The 14,797-nt window shown below is 36.0% G+C and overlaps 1 protein-coding gene across 9 annotated transcripts in view; it reads left to right on the top strand.

The window, feature by feature from the left end:
- Dhod (dihydroorotate dehydrogenase 2) overlaps nt 1-14,797 on the top strand; it is a 70,894-nt gene that overhangs the window by 42,343 nt on the left and 13,754 nt on the right. For 8 of the 9 annotated variants that reach the window (XM_081758896.1, XM_081758899.1, XM_081758901.1 and 5 more), the window contains 2 exons: nt 4,104-4,257; nt 7,061-7,220. In XM_081758896.1, coding sequence (XP_081615022.1) covers nt 4,104-4,257; nt 7,061-7,220 — 314 coding nt within the window. The remainder of the gene's footprint in view (nt 1-4,103; nt 4,258-7,060; nt 7,221-14,797) is intronic. The other variant, XM_081758898.1, reaches the window with a different exon arrangement.

Here is a 14,797-nt window from a genome sequence, read left to right as displayed (position 1 = left end):
CCTCTGACTTTTGCATTATATATGATAAATGAAAGAAATAACCCGTCTTTTATATCACACCAATCCTCTATAGTGCGAATTCAAGTATATACAGGGCGTCCGAGAAGTCCCCATATTCGTAAGTTTGAGTATCGCAGAAAACAATGTCAGTGTAATTTTAGGTGTGGTATTGGCAACACTGCTTTCCTGGCATGCTTTTTTTTTTTTTTTTGGTCATTATGACAACATGTTAGCGATAACAGTGGCTGAGAGATAACGCGAACAAAAATTGGGTTACAGGAAAATACTGACAGCAAGGAATCAACTAACGAAGAGAAAATCTGTCCTTAATACTTATGCCTCCCTTAATACATATTAATGTCAAGGAGTACATTGATCTAATTGATTAAATGAAATGTAAGCTATTATCCCCTTCAATTATTGAAAGCCTGACAACAGAAAATATTTTATCATTTGTGCAAAATAAAACTGAGTTTGAATTTATAAAGTTACCTATCACGCTCAAACAGTGCAAAGGTTTGTTACGACGGAAATCGCCGAAAAAGTGTGCGGACAGGATAACAATGATGGATATATTAGAGCAACATTGCAGTTTTTGATGCCTAAATTAAATTGGAAATCCGATTTCAAGATGACCGCCTTGACCGATAGTGGCGAAACAGGGGTTGGGTTAAGGGTCTTCACTATAGCGAAATTAAACTACCGCTAATTTTAGAATTTTTCTGTAATATCACCAAAACAAATAAAAATATTCGAAAAGCAGAAACATAGTGAACTAATTTTACATGTGATACCTTTACCACAATTCACACATCTGCTTTTACTATGCCGCTATTTACAGAACCCGCAAAAAAATTCTAAATCCATCTACAGTTGCAAATCAAAAGCAGATAGATGAGTTGTGATAACGGTATCATATGCAAAATCGTATTGTCTAGCAGTAGCGGTTCGTGGTCTGTACAAGCACCGGTTGCAATGTTGCAATATCAAAGGTACGTACGTACGCGCAAGTGTTCCCTTCCCCCAGCATTCTTGAATCTTATCCAAAAAATATTCAAGAAATATGAAGAGGAAAGTCTTTTAAGCTCTATTTGTATATTATTGATTAAATTATTTCTCTAATATTGGTTTAATATATATGCTATTTCCTTTTTTTCAAACAACCATTATCAATGTACGTTTATACACTATTTATATACAAAACTTCTACACTCATGTTCTTGAACAAGAGATAAATCGAATATATAGCATGTGCTGTAAGCCATGAATGATGGCGTTAACCCGAAAAGAATAAAAAAAAAAAAAAAAAAAGCAAGAAAATTGCATGCATGCAGTTAAACAAAATTATTTAATTATATAAACTATGCATTATTTTAAAATGGAAGGTCTTTCTTCGTTATTTTCGAGCTTCAATTTTTTCTGACTTCACTGAAATCTGAAACGCTGCTCGCCAAGTTTTTCTGAATAGAAAGCATCGCTACCGCAAATATTTTGCGCTTTATTTTCTTTAGGGTCCAGAAACACCTCTCTCCTCCAACAATATGCATTTTGTTAGCATTTCTTTGTGTAAATATACGGTACAAAAAGTCCATCAACCCAGAAATCACGTATTTTTGTCTGTTGCTCTAGTATAAAGAAGCATGAAATCTAAGATGTTCTCCTTCGAGAATGAAAAAAAAAAAAAAAAAAAAAGAGAGAGAAAATAGTTTAACATTCCAGCAAATTAGGCTAAAGAAGACATATGAATATTGGAGGTGAATGATTTGATATTAATTTTTTATGCTCTCCGCCGGAAATCGAACACGGGATCATGTGCACGAAAGAGACAGAGCTAGGAATTAGACCAGTGGTAAGACATTTTCTTCTTCGATACTCGATCGCCTCCCCCCCTCAGAATAGGATTTTTTTTCTTAAATAAAACTTATCCCAAGAATTTTCACCTTTGTATTAAAAATGTTAAGTAAAATCTATTGACTTCGAACGACCGTCCCCCAAACTTTCAGCCTGGATCCGTCCTTGCTACCACCAGATTTATATTTGTTCTTTGCGAGTTTGTGCTTTGTGAATAACTTCTTTCTTCCAAGCGTCTGTATCTCTCTCACCCTATCAATTGAGTCATGTGCTGCTAAGCGGAGGAATTCGTAACTATTACAGAAGTTGACCAGTTGCGGAAGAAGGTGCTACTGCAAGCGAGCAATACGGGAAGATAGGAGCGATGCAAGAATAAATCCACTTCCCCATGTTAAGAGATAGGAGCTCGCTGCCATATGTTCAATGTTACTGCTTCCAGTGGCAACGCTCGCTGCCACTGGAAATGTAAATCTCTCTCTTTCTTTCAGCTTTTTAATTGATTTTTTGAAGGAAATGCATCAATACTGTTTTGCGCTCAAGGGCAAAGATTTATTTTTTACTGATACACTACTTTAATACTAAAAATATTTTTAGTATTAAAAAAAAATATCCGGTTGCACAACCATGCAACATATAGTACCAACCGCCGCTGTTGTCTAGTTCACTACGTTTATGCTTTTCGAATATTTTTATTTGTTTTCAAGATATTACAGAAAAATCTAAAATTAGCGGTAGTTTAATTTCGCTGTAGTGATGACCCTTAACATGTTCTGAAGGATTGGGTAGGGCATGGATGCAACTCAAATTGCACTCAGCTACACGTGATGAGATCTGAGCCATTTTAGCGAGAATAATTTTGCGTAATGGACAAAAAGCTACAAGCTAACATTTTCATTTCAAATTTGAATATATAAAATCACTCTCTAAAAAAATGAGTTAGAAACTAGCCTTGTATATACATTTTAATGCGAAAGTTCGTCTGTTTGTAAAACTTCAAAAAATCGATTTTTCATAAAAATTCACTAACTTTAGGCCAAATGCGCGAGTTCTAAATGTACCACTGTTATTTTAGAAATAAATAATTTCATGCTATTGGAAGTTGGAAAATGAATAATAGATTTTTTAGTTAATTTTTCAAACTTCGGGCCTTTTGCGCGAAATGAGGAAAATATAGATTGTTTTTCAATATTTTCCTTCGTTTAGAATACGAATACTCAATTTTTCCGTACTATTGGAACTCGGTATTCGAAAATTCGCTTTTTTCGTCGCATCTTGCCGAATAGTCATACATGCTATCACTTTTGCACTTACAGAACCAGTTTCAAACTGTCACCACAAACTTTTCAAACTCTGGATCGTCATAATAAATATTGCTAACGAATTTTAATTATTTTATTTTTAGTATGTAGTTTTAGAACTTTCAACCATTTTTGTTCATGAGCGATAGAATTCCCAATATTTCTTCCGTGTTGACGCCTCAAATTCTGTTCACTGAGAAATTGTCCCATATGGTTGAGTCATCAATGAAAAATTGTGGACCATCCTGCTGAGTAAATTAATATTGTTCTTTGCCATTGTTGGTCAACAGTGGTGAACCGAAGGACTCTTTATGCAACTTCACAGTAGTTCATATCATAAGTCTCATGCTTCTCTGGAAAATTCGAGCATCAAATTTCTGGTCCAGTTAGTTGATATACTGCGCTAGGAGTAGCGAAACATAGAGCCTGTTTACTGTGTTTCACCACTTACGAAAAGTTTACCGAACATAGTGTGGCCGTGAATACAGCGTATGGGATGTAGTGGAAGCACGAAGTGCTTGTTTGTTTGTTTGTTTAAGTTTAGCCTCTCTTTTCAGCATTTAGGGTATATGAAACTTGGACTTTCAGTTTTAAGATGGAATCCGAACCACCGTAATGCTTTCAAATTTTAATCCTCTCCACCGGGAAGGTAATCCGGGACCGTGTGAACTAAAGGCGCACGTACTAGCCACTGAACCAGCGAGTAGGATGATGAATATCACGGTGAAATTAAAAGTAAGTATTCAATGGGCCCTTGATAACGAAAGTCTATTCATTCAAGAAAAGTTAAAATTGTGAACCTGTAAACAATTATTAATACTATAGTGTATCTTTTCTATATAATGTAATGTTATATCATTTAAATGAAATGAAAAAAAAAAAAAAAAGAAAGAAAGAAGAAATCCAAATCAATTCACAAAATTAATAATAATATTTTTCATTCTTTGTCAATAGTGTCGTGTAGATGGACTTATAATTAGTAATACTACTGTATCTCGACCGTCAAATCTCCAAAGTGACAATCGGAATGAAGAAGGGGGATTAAGTGGTGCTCCTCTCAAAGAAATTTCCACGGCGCTTATAGCAGAAATGTACCAATTAACGCAAGGTTAGTTTTATTTATTTTATTAATTAATTAATCAAGTAAATTATTTATTTAGTACCTGCATTCATTTCATACCAAAACTATATAGGAGTCAAAATTTGTGCTTGGCCGTCTTAACTTTTAGATATAAGAAATAAATTTGTAAGAAATTATCAATTGTCAATAACAATTTTTTTCGTTATTAATGGTTTGAAATTAGTATAATAAATTTTATCGTGTGGAAAATGAAGTAGGCGAGGATGATAAAGGATTTAGTATTCTTCGGGATGAGTTTGAAAAGGCTATATCCGAGATTAGGAATGGAAAGGCAACAGGAATAGATAACATACCAATTGAATTCATTAAAAATATAGGAGACAAGGGAAAGAAAGAATTGTGGCGACTATGCAATGAAATATATGAAACAGGAGAATGGCCAAGAGACTTTCTGAAAACGATCATGATACCGATGGCTAAGAAATCGAACCCAAAGAGATGTGAGGATTATAGAACTATTAGTCTCATTTCTCATGCAGCTAAAATTCTGCTCCGAATACTGAACAGAAGGTTATATGGAAGAACAAATAAAGATGTTGAGGAAGAGCAGTTCGGGTTCAGAAGAGGCAAGGGCACTAGAGATGCTATTGGATTATTAAGGGTGATCGGTGAAAGATTTATAGAAAAAGGGAAAGAGGTGTATGTTGTATTTATTGATCTAGAAAAGGCTTTTGACCGCGTGAATTGGGAATTGTTGTTGGGAGTTCTAACAAAGATAGGGTTGGAATGGAAAGATAGAAGACTCATAAGAAACCTATACATGAACCAACAAGTAAGTGTTAGGATAGGGGAAGAACTGACGGAAGAGAGTGCAATTGGAAGGGGAGTTCGACAAGGATGCTGCCTCTCGCCAACACTATTTAATGTCTATCTAGAAGAGATAGTGAAAAAGAGCCTACATGATGATGATGGCATTTCGGTAGGAGGTAGAATGATTAGATGCATGAGATTTGCAGACGATATGGCCCTTGTTGCAGAATCTGAAAAGAAAATCAATAAAATGTTAGAAAAAATGAGAAGGGGCTTTGAAGAATATGGGATGAAAATAAATGTTAGAAAGACAAAAGCCATGGTGATTGGAACGAAGGGGTCTGTGTCAAATATAAAAGTAGGAGGGGAGAAAATAGAACAAGTGAATAGTTTTCGATACCTGGGTAGTGTTCTTAGTAATGACATGAAATGCGAACGTGAAATAAAAGCAAGGATAGGAATGGCGAAAGAAGCCTTTAAAAGAAAGAAAAGTCTGTTTTGTGGGACCTTGAACAAAGAGTTGAGAAAAAGACTCATAAAATGCTTCGTGTGGAGTGTTGTGCTGTATGGGGCGGAAACGTGGACATTGCGTAAGGGTGACGAAAATCGACTGGAAGCCTTCGAAATGTGGTGTGGAGAAGAATGGAAAGAGTTAGTTGGGTCGAGCGGAAAACGAATGAGAAAGTGTTAGAAATGGTGGGTGAGAAAAGAACACTTTTAGATATTATTAGGAAGAGGAAGAGAAACTGGTTGGGACATTGCCTAAGAAGAGATTGTATTATGAGGGACGTCCTAGAGGGTATGGTGGCGGGAAAGAGAGGGAGGGGGCGAAGGAGACTACAATTATGGATGATATTAAAACAGAAAGATCATACGCGAAGACGAAAAGGTTAGCGGAGGACCGTGGAGCATGGAAGCTTCTCAGCTGCGGCAAGTGACCTGCCAATAAAGGCAGAATACCTATGATGATGATGTGCTAACTCTGAAGCAATACCTCGTTTTTTCGTTGTTTTTTTTTTCGAAGAGATTGTTACGTTAGTAATTTTATGAAATCCAGGATAGTACGGTTTTAATGTATTTTATGTAACATTTGATGAGTATGATGGAAAACAGAATATTTTTCGTAGTTTTTAATCAATACGTCAAGCTCAGCCTAATTGATTGTCCACTGCCTTCTCCGGGATTCGGGGCAGGGCTAAGAGGAGTAAAACAATAAAGAAATAAAGACACATATTTTAGCGTATTTGAGTTCAATTTAAGCTTCGAGTATTTCATTGTCATAGTGACATTTTTTTTTTTTTAAAGAACAAGCCTTAAGTTACTTGAGCGGCTGATAAATTTATTGTTTATCTTGTAATTTTTTCAACTGAAAATATTTAATATTACTAAACACTCCGTGAATGTTATTGGTAATCACCTGTCACTAGTAGAAAATACTAAATTCAATTTTGAGTTCAATTAAAGTCACTAATATGCACTCGTCCAAAAGAAAACGTCAATAGGACATTGAAATAATCGGCAGCGTCTTATACAAAAATGAAAACATTCAGTTATTTTATCAGGAGGAGATTGGCTTCTTAGCGTTCATTTATTGGCACATGACTCAAAAACTCCAATTTAAATACGGTAATTTTTCACTGATTTTTCCATTTTTTGCGAATAGAATTTCTTTAGCGCCCCGAGAGATTTCATTGGCATACGGAAAATATCTCTGTTGAAATAAATTTATGTTTATTATTATAGTTAACAACTGCATTTTCATTACAATTCTGTGCATTTTACAGTTATGTCCATTAAATTACTTACAATTCACTCTTATAGTATTAGATATTTTATGATAATGAATAATAAGTTTACAGTCTGCATGCATGTTAATAAAATTTCACTAGATTCAAGAACTAAAATTGTACAGATTGTAGATATTTTTGTGTAATTGGTGTGAAATGTATATTGAAAGCGAATTAACATTATTCTGTATTTGATACTGTTGTCGAATGCATTAGTTCGTACTTTTTTAAAGGTAAAATACCAATCATTGGAGTAGGTGGCGTGTTCACTGGTAAAGATGCATATGATAAAATAAAGGCAGGAGCTAGTCTCGTGCAGTTGTACACTGCATTTACATACCATGGTCCACCAATAGTGACAAGGATAAAACGTGAACTGGATGAACTACTAAGGTAAGTATATTGATAGAACGCACGTAACAATCAATATAAATTTTTTGACGTACCTCAGAAGTGGAATTTCGGTTCCCAAATCTGTATGGCTTGGGTTAAACTTCAGTAGAGTAAGATTAGATTAGAAATAGATTATTTTAGGTAAATAAGTCCAACATGATAGGAAGCAACTCTTACCTTGTAAATGGTGTATTGTTTTAATCAGTATTGACAGGTCATTTGCCAAAATCTGAGAAATTTCCATATACTACGGTCTTCAGCTAACCTTTTTGTCCTGGAATAATAATTTTCTGTTTTAATATAGTCCATCAACTGTATTTTTTTCCTTCTCCTTCTTCTTCTACCACCGTATATTCTATTATGTCTCTCAAGATACACCTTCTCAGCCAACGCCTTTCTCTATTTAATTATGTCTAGAATTGCTCTTTTCTCTCCTATTATTCCTAATATTTTCTCATTCGTTTTCCGTTCAACCCAGTTAATTATTTCCATTCTTCTTCTCATCCATATTTCGAAAGCCTCTAGTCTTTTCTCATCGCTTTTGCGTAATGTCCATATTTCTGCCCTATAGATTGGTTGGTTGAATTGGAGTTTAGTGCTCTTTTCAATATCGAGGCTATATGGAACGTGAATCTATAGCGCAACGTGGGAGCTGAACCACTTGAGCTCCCACCAGGAATCGAACATGGGTCTCCCGCGCCGAAGGTACTATGGTAACCATATATCCACGATGAAATTCTTTCTGATTTACAGAGTACAATACTTTGCACTAGTGGTGGGCGCAAAAACAGGTTTTCCGGTTTTTCACCGGTTCCGTTTTTTTTACAAAATTGGTTCCATTTCTGACCAGGCTAATGTTTCGTTGTTCTCCAGAAACGGATTCCGTTTCCACAAAAATAACTTGCACTAAAATACAAATTACCGAGCTAAGCAACGTTTATTATAAAATAATAGGAGTTAATCCATCTGAAGTGGTCCAAAAATGGTTGCTCGATCATCTCCGAAAATTATAAGCATTTGAGTGTGACGAACCATAGAAGGTCTATAACATGATTCCCGTTTTCGTATGTGCACGTGGTCCTAAATGGCGGGAGGCGCGGTGGCACAGTGGTAGAGCGTTCACCTCCGGTGCTTGGGGTCCCTGGTTCGATCCCAGCTCGCGCCGTGTGGACTTTGTGGTGGACAAACACTGTGCTCGTGGGTTTTGTCGGGGTTCTCCCGTTTCCTCCCACTTTGTTCATTTCACTCATTTCTCATGATCATCGTCTCCTTTAGCCTAACCGGCATAACCGTGGGACGTAAAACTTAAAGATTTCATTTCATTTTTTTCCTAAATGGCGGCCATCTTTGTTGTCGGCGGAGTGCCAATTTTTGCATTTGCAAGCGTTTACGAAAATTATATTTGCTTAGGATATACGAATCAAACAAACACCAAACAGAAACGAATGTTTAGAGGAGAGACCGAGGTATACGGAGAATATAAACTTTTGCGTTAAAAATATATATATATATATATATATATATAGGGTTGCAAACCAATACGTGAAATCACCAGGATAACTACAGAAAATTACACTTAAAGGGGCTGTATTTTGGAATGACATAAAGTGGGGGGAGGGGGTTCATAAGTTTTGTGCTGAATAGTATTGCATATAAAGAGTCTGCAGAAATATCCACAGCTATGATACTACCGACACCGTAGATTTATGGGGGTCCGAAAGTTGAAGTTTGTGATTTTGGTGCCATTTTTGGGGCGTAATATCTCAGAAGGGCAAATTGCTAAAAATTGCCTCTTATGCCACAAAGTAATTCTGTATGTGAATAAGCTATTGCAAAAAAAAACAACAACAACAAAAAAAAAAAAAAAAACGACTGATATTACATGGATAAAAAAGTGAGGATATGGTAAAAATGATAAGAAAGCACGTGCGTGACGATGGTCGTAGCCCGGAAAAATTTAAATGTTTGGATTATATTTCATGTTAGTTCTCAAAAGCTATATATGGCGCAACAATTAGGCCCGCTTTTGTTTGTGTTCAGTTGTGCAAAAGCTTGCGAGTGGTGTTTGTTCCATCTTTCTAGCTCTGTGACCATTGCCACTTCTATTTGGTAAGGAGGTTAGCTCCCCCTTGTACCCACGACACCCATCGTCGAACTGGACCGCGGTATTAAGCCATTTAATGTATCAGCAAAGCAGTGGCGTGGCGTGACACTTTGACGATTGTTACCGGTTGCTGATACTACAAGTAACTCTTGTTTCTCAATAACAGAAAATCTAGTAGTCACTTTTTCTTTCCGAGTATCAACCATTTCAAACTATAGGCATTGGCAAAGTGGTCAAATCCCACTTCATTTACTCTTGACCTTTTTGAACAATGTGACTCTTCAGGTTCTTTCATATTTTTACTAAATATTATTGAAACTGTCTCTCAATGATCTTAGACATTCTTCAAACTCAACTGTTTTCTTTCTGCAGTAACCTACATCATGAACTTTCTTTTGTAAGATATTGAACAAGATTTCTTATCTTGATGCTATAACAGAAAACAGTTCAAGTAAAAAATTGAAGTCAAAACTTTGAAATGTTTGATAGAATTTTGCTACACAAACTCTGGTTTGAGAATCCTATTCGTCCGTTTAATCCATCATGAATTTAAAGACTCCTAACAGTTCATCTTTAAAGACATACAGCACATCATTTACCCTACTTCTATAGTTCCATACCCTGTGTTTGAGACTGTTGGGATACTTTTGTTGACTAAATAATCCAGAGCATTTGTTCTTTTTGAAGACTTCGAGGAAGAAGTAGCAAGTCCCAACACAATTTAAAAAAACAACTTATACCTTTTTCCAGTAGCGTAACTTGAAGCTTCAGTACCCCCGCAACCTAGTTATGCGCCCCTAGTTTCGATATATTTTGCGACCCTGGAGCTCGTGCGCTCCCCCCCCCCCTCCGCCACGAGGGTTGCGAAGGTGCTATTTACGCCTGTGCCCTTTTTTATAATCAACGGACTTTTCTAAAACTAAATTAAGTCTATGGGCATAAGAATGAAAATATAATTAACAAGAGGCTGCAGTTCCCTATCTCACCAACCATAACTGGAGTTTCATCGTATGTTTGAGCAACAAGTTTTCCGTATTGAAAATTAGTCAGACAGTCAAACTGCGACACGATGAAGACGATTGCACAGTTCTTTTTCAACGCATCAAACTGCATCAAAGTGCAAATTCAACTAGCAGGCTAGTGGTTGGAGTTGGAAATTTGTTGCATCGAAAGTTTTCTATACTAAATTAAAAACAAAATATTTTCAACTTAATTAGCATAAATCCTAAATAATAATAATTACTCGAATTGGAATAAGTGCGGGCAACATCTCTGCTTCGCTCTAATTATTACTATTCCCCTTGCTCTTGAAACAGTTCCCATATAGCACAATGTGTTTCATCGATAGGCATTTCTATATACTTAATGACACTTCAGGGACTGACAATATCTTTGCTCCTTCAGGCATGAGATAGCCATCTAAATTTATATATACCGTTTAAACAGAAATAAAATCTCAATTAAAACAAAACAAAACAAAACAAAACAAAAAAAAAAAAAAAAATGCCCGTAAGCTCAAATTAACATTCAATGAGAAACTTTATTTTGAACCAAATTAAAGCTATATTAAATTTTTGTTAGAATATCCTATGGAATATATTCTTCTTGTTCACTGTTGCTGTATTATACAAATTTAAAGATAACGTATTAACATACAAAAGTCGTGTAAAAATGATAGATTAACATATAAATAATGCACTAGAACATCAGTCTCACAGTAGCACGTGTTAAATACTATTACAGTGAAACATGTCAACTTGGCCACCTCTCTAAGTTGGCCACCTGCATATCTTGGCCTAGTTCGTCTTGAACCTGCATTTTTCCATAAGACATTCGTTACTTACTACTCTGTAAGTTGGCCACCTATTTATCTTGGAAGTTGGCCACACTGAAGCAATGTTTATCCTATGATGATAATGATAAATTTACCTGCGTATCTTGGCCACGCGAAATATGTTTTGTTATTTTTCTTAACTCTTTCTTATTCCCATATAAGAGGCAGATGTTCTGTGTTTGTGACTGGACACAAAGAAGCATAGATTCGGACGATTTGTTCTTGGAGGTCAATGGCCAGAACACTACCCTCATAAAGGGTGGTGAAGGAAGGTGTGAATAAGAAAAAGCACGTACAGGAATTCAGGAAATGGTTGTACGTATTTGTTTACCTTGTCTGTTTTGGTAAAACCATTAGCTATATCAACTCCTCACATCAGTGGGGAGCTTTAGTAATTCCGGAAAATTCTCAAGGTTAAAACTAACCATCTCAATTGTCAACTATTGGCACCTGTTGGCTTGTCAAAAGATAGCGGAGTATTTGAGATATCAATTACTTCAAGATTTTCTCAAAACATCTTTTGCTCCGAGGGAAACACTTTTAGCTCGTTAACAAGAGGTAGTTAACTACAATATTAGAATGTGCATATCTGCCAAAAAGAATAAAAGAAATACGTCTAGAATGAACCACCATTCAGTAACAACTGAAAAGAAGTCGTATAACTTGCATATGAATTTCTCAATTTATAACTTAGTTTTTCTTGTTTTCAATCTGAATAACTCAGTGTGCTATAATATCAATTTCAATAAACTGCGTACATACGCTTCTATTTCATGGTTGTTTGTGTTATTGTGTTTTCAATCCGAATAATCCAATGTACCAGACTAGTTTTCAGGAAGAGAAAGATATGCACATATATTACACATACTATAGTAATATTTTCTAGTACTGTATATTTTTATGATTACTCTATATACATTATTTATAAGTAGCTGTCGTGCCACTGCTTATTAAAATTTTACAATCAAGTAATACTAGAAATCCTATTCTAAAAATACACAAATCACACTTATTTTCTGTAAGTTGGCCACTTTTCGATGGAACCGATAGTGGCCAACATAGACAGGTTTCACTGTAGTATGAAAAAAATGCTACTTATATTTGTCCGAAAGTGTATGCTGTTAAGACAGTGAAATAACCTTATGAATACTGAAATTACAGCCAAGTTTCTATCCTTAGAATGGGGAAGCAAACGAAACAGTATAGTAGAGTTACCGCCCGCTCGATCCTCAACAGCGAGAGGAAAGCGAATAGACTCCTAAGCGGGCGGTGAGCAGAATATACATGTTGATGATATTCTAGATTCTCCTTGTTTTGACAGGGAACGTTCCTATTTTTTCCTGTTCCACTCAGCCGAACGGTAACATAAGGGCTATTCCGGAAGTCCAAATACGAGCGCGCAGGATGCTTCTGGCTGACACGCTAAAAGGTGCTTCTGGAGTGAACGAACGCTATCGGGGTTCGCGTTACCTCTGAAATCTGCGGTATCAACAACAGTATGCTCCTATTTGGTTTGGCATGTTGCATTCGTTCACAATGTAAATGAAGCATAGGCCATCCAAACTTAAAAAAAAAGAAAAGAAAAGAAAAGAAAAAGGAAAATGTAAACATCTTCCCATGTCGATAATGAAATTTGAAGATATATGAAAACAACGAAAAACTGTAATATTTTTACCGTTACCGCCGGTAACAGCGGTAATATGCACTACACGTCCCTGCAGCAAAGTGACATTGAAATCCAATCCCAGTTACGGAAGTTAATATGTTCAAAAGGTTGCGTTATATCTATCCTAACTATGTATAAAACTACTTGAACTGACATAAAATAAAGGGGTACTTTTGGTTGACGTGGGAAGTTGAAATTTAGCATGATTGTAGCTTTCAAGTACTAACCCACAGGAAAGTTTCTTTTTATTTTTTTTTTTTAATTTTTAGGGGGTTTAAGGGGGGGATGAAGAAATTCTCTCTGCTATTTAAATGAGCCCTTTTTAATCTCATATTTTAGGTACTTGGAATTGGAATAAAAACTTGAAATTCTATATGCTTGTACGTTTCCGTTAGCGTTACTTAAGTAAATCACCCATAATAAAAGAAGTTAAACCGTAGAGATGTTTTATGGGGAACTGAAAAGTCTTCCCAATATTATTTATATGAGACATCTTCTACACCCCAAAATGTTTAGGCACTTCCGGCACGATTAGAATGATGAAATTTGGCATGATTGTAGACTAATCAACAGAAAATTGCCAAAAGTAAATATTTTTAGTTTTTAAGGTATCTATTGGGGGATGAAGTAATTGCCATGTTATTTAAATGGGTGTTTTCTTGTGATACAAAATCTTATCTTTTACATAATTGAAATACGAAAAGAAATTTGAAATTTGGTAGAATTGTAGGTTTTAGAGGTTCGAGGCCGTAGGCCGAGCAAACGCGGGGGTTGGGGTGTGGGGTCCCCAGCTAGCCAAAGACTAGTCTATCCTACATAACGCAACTTTGTGAACATATTAACTTCCGTAACTGTGATTGGATTTCAATATCACTTAGCTGATACATTAGATGCTTTAATACTGAGGTCCAGTTCGACGATATGTGTCGTGGGAGCAAGGGGGAGCTAACCCCTTGCCATATAGACGTGGCAATGATCATGGAGCTAGAAAGATGAAATAAACGCCACTCGCAAGCTTTTACACAACTGAACACAAACAAAGCGGGCGTAATTGCTGCACCATGCATAGTTTTTGAGATCTAGCATAAAACATATCCAAACATTTACTTTTTCCGGGTCACAACCATCGTCACGCACGTGCTTTCTTCGCGTTTTTACCATGTTCCCACTTTTTTCTCCGTGTAATATCAGTCATGATTTTTTTTGCAATAGTTTATTAACATACAGAATTACTTTGTGGTATAAGCAGTAATTTTTAGCAATTTGCCCTCCTGAGATATTATGCCCCAAAAATGGCATCAAAACCACAAACTTCAACTTTTGGACCCCATAAATGTACAGTGCCAGTATTATCATAGCTGTGGATATTTCTGCAGACTCTTTACATGCAATAATATTCAGCACAAAACTTATGAATCCCCCACGTTATGTCATTCCAAAATACAGCCCCTTTAAAAGTGTAATTTTCTGTAGTTTTCCTGGTGATTTCATGTATTGGTCTGCAACCCTGCATATTTTTTGACGCAAGTTTATATTCTCCGCATACCTCGGTCTCTCCTCTAAACATTCGTTTTTGTTTGTTGTTAGTCTGATTCGTACGTCCTGAGCAACTGTAATTTTCGTAAACGCTTGCAAATGCAAAAATTGGCACTCCACTGACAACAAAGATGGCCACCATTCACGAACACTTGTACATATCTCAACGTGAATCATGTTATTGATCTTCTCGTACACAAGGTTCATCACACTCAGTGTTTTATATTTTTCGGAGATTGTTGAGTAACCACCTCTGGACCACTTCGTATGGATTGACCCATAGAGAGAGTTGCATCTAAATATAAGAAGAACACAGAAAATAGATCTGAATGGTGATTGGTTGATCAAAACAGATTCAGCCAATCATAACAGAAGTTGACAAATATTAAACTAAACACCGAAGATCATTTCCGTCCGTGGTCCAGTGGAAAACTAAG

This window comes from Thermobia domestica, chromosome 5, assembly GCF_964235325.1.
Source record: "Thermobia domestica chromosome 5, izTheDome1.hap1.1, whole genome shotgun sequence".
NCBI lineage: Eukaryota > Metazoa > Arthropoda > Insecta > Zygentoma > Lepismatidae > Thermobia > Thermobia domestica.
This window is presented reverse-complemented; position numbering and strand designations above follow the sequence as displayed.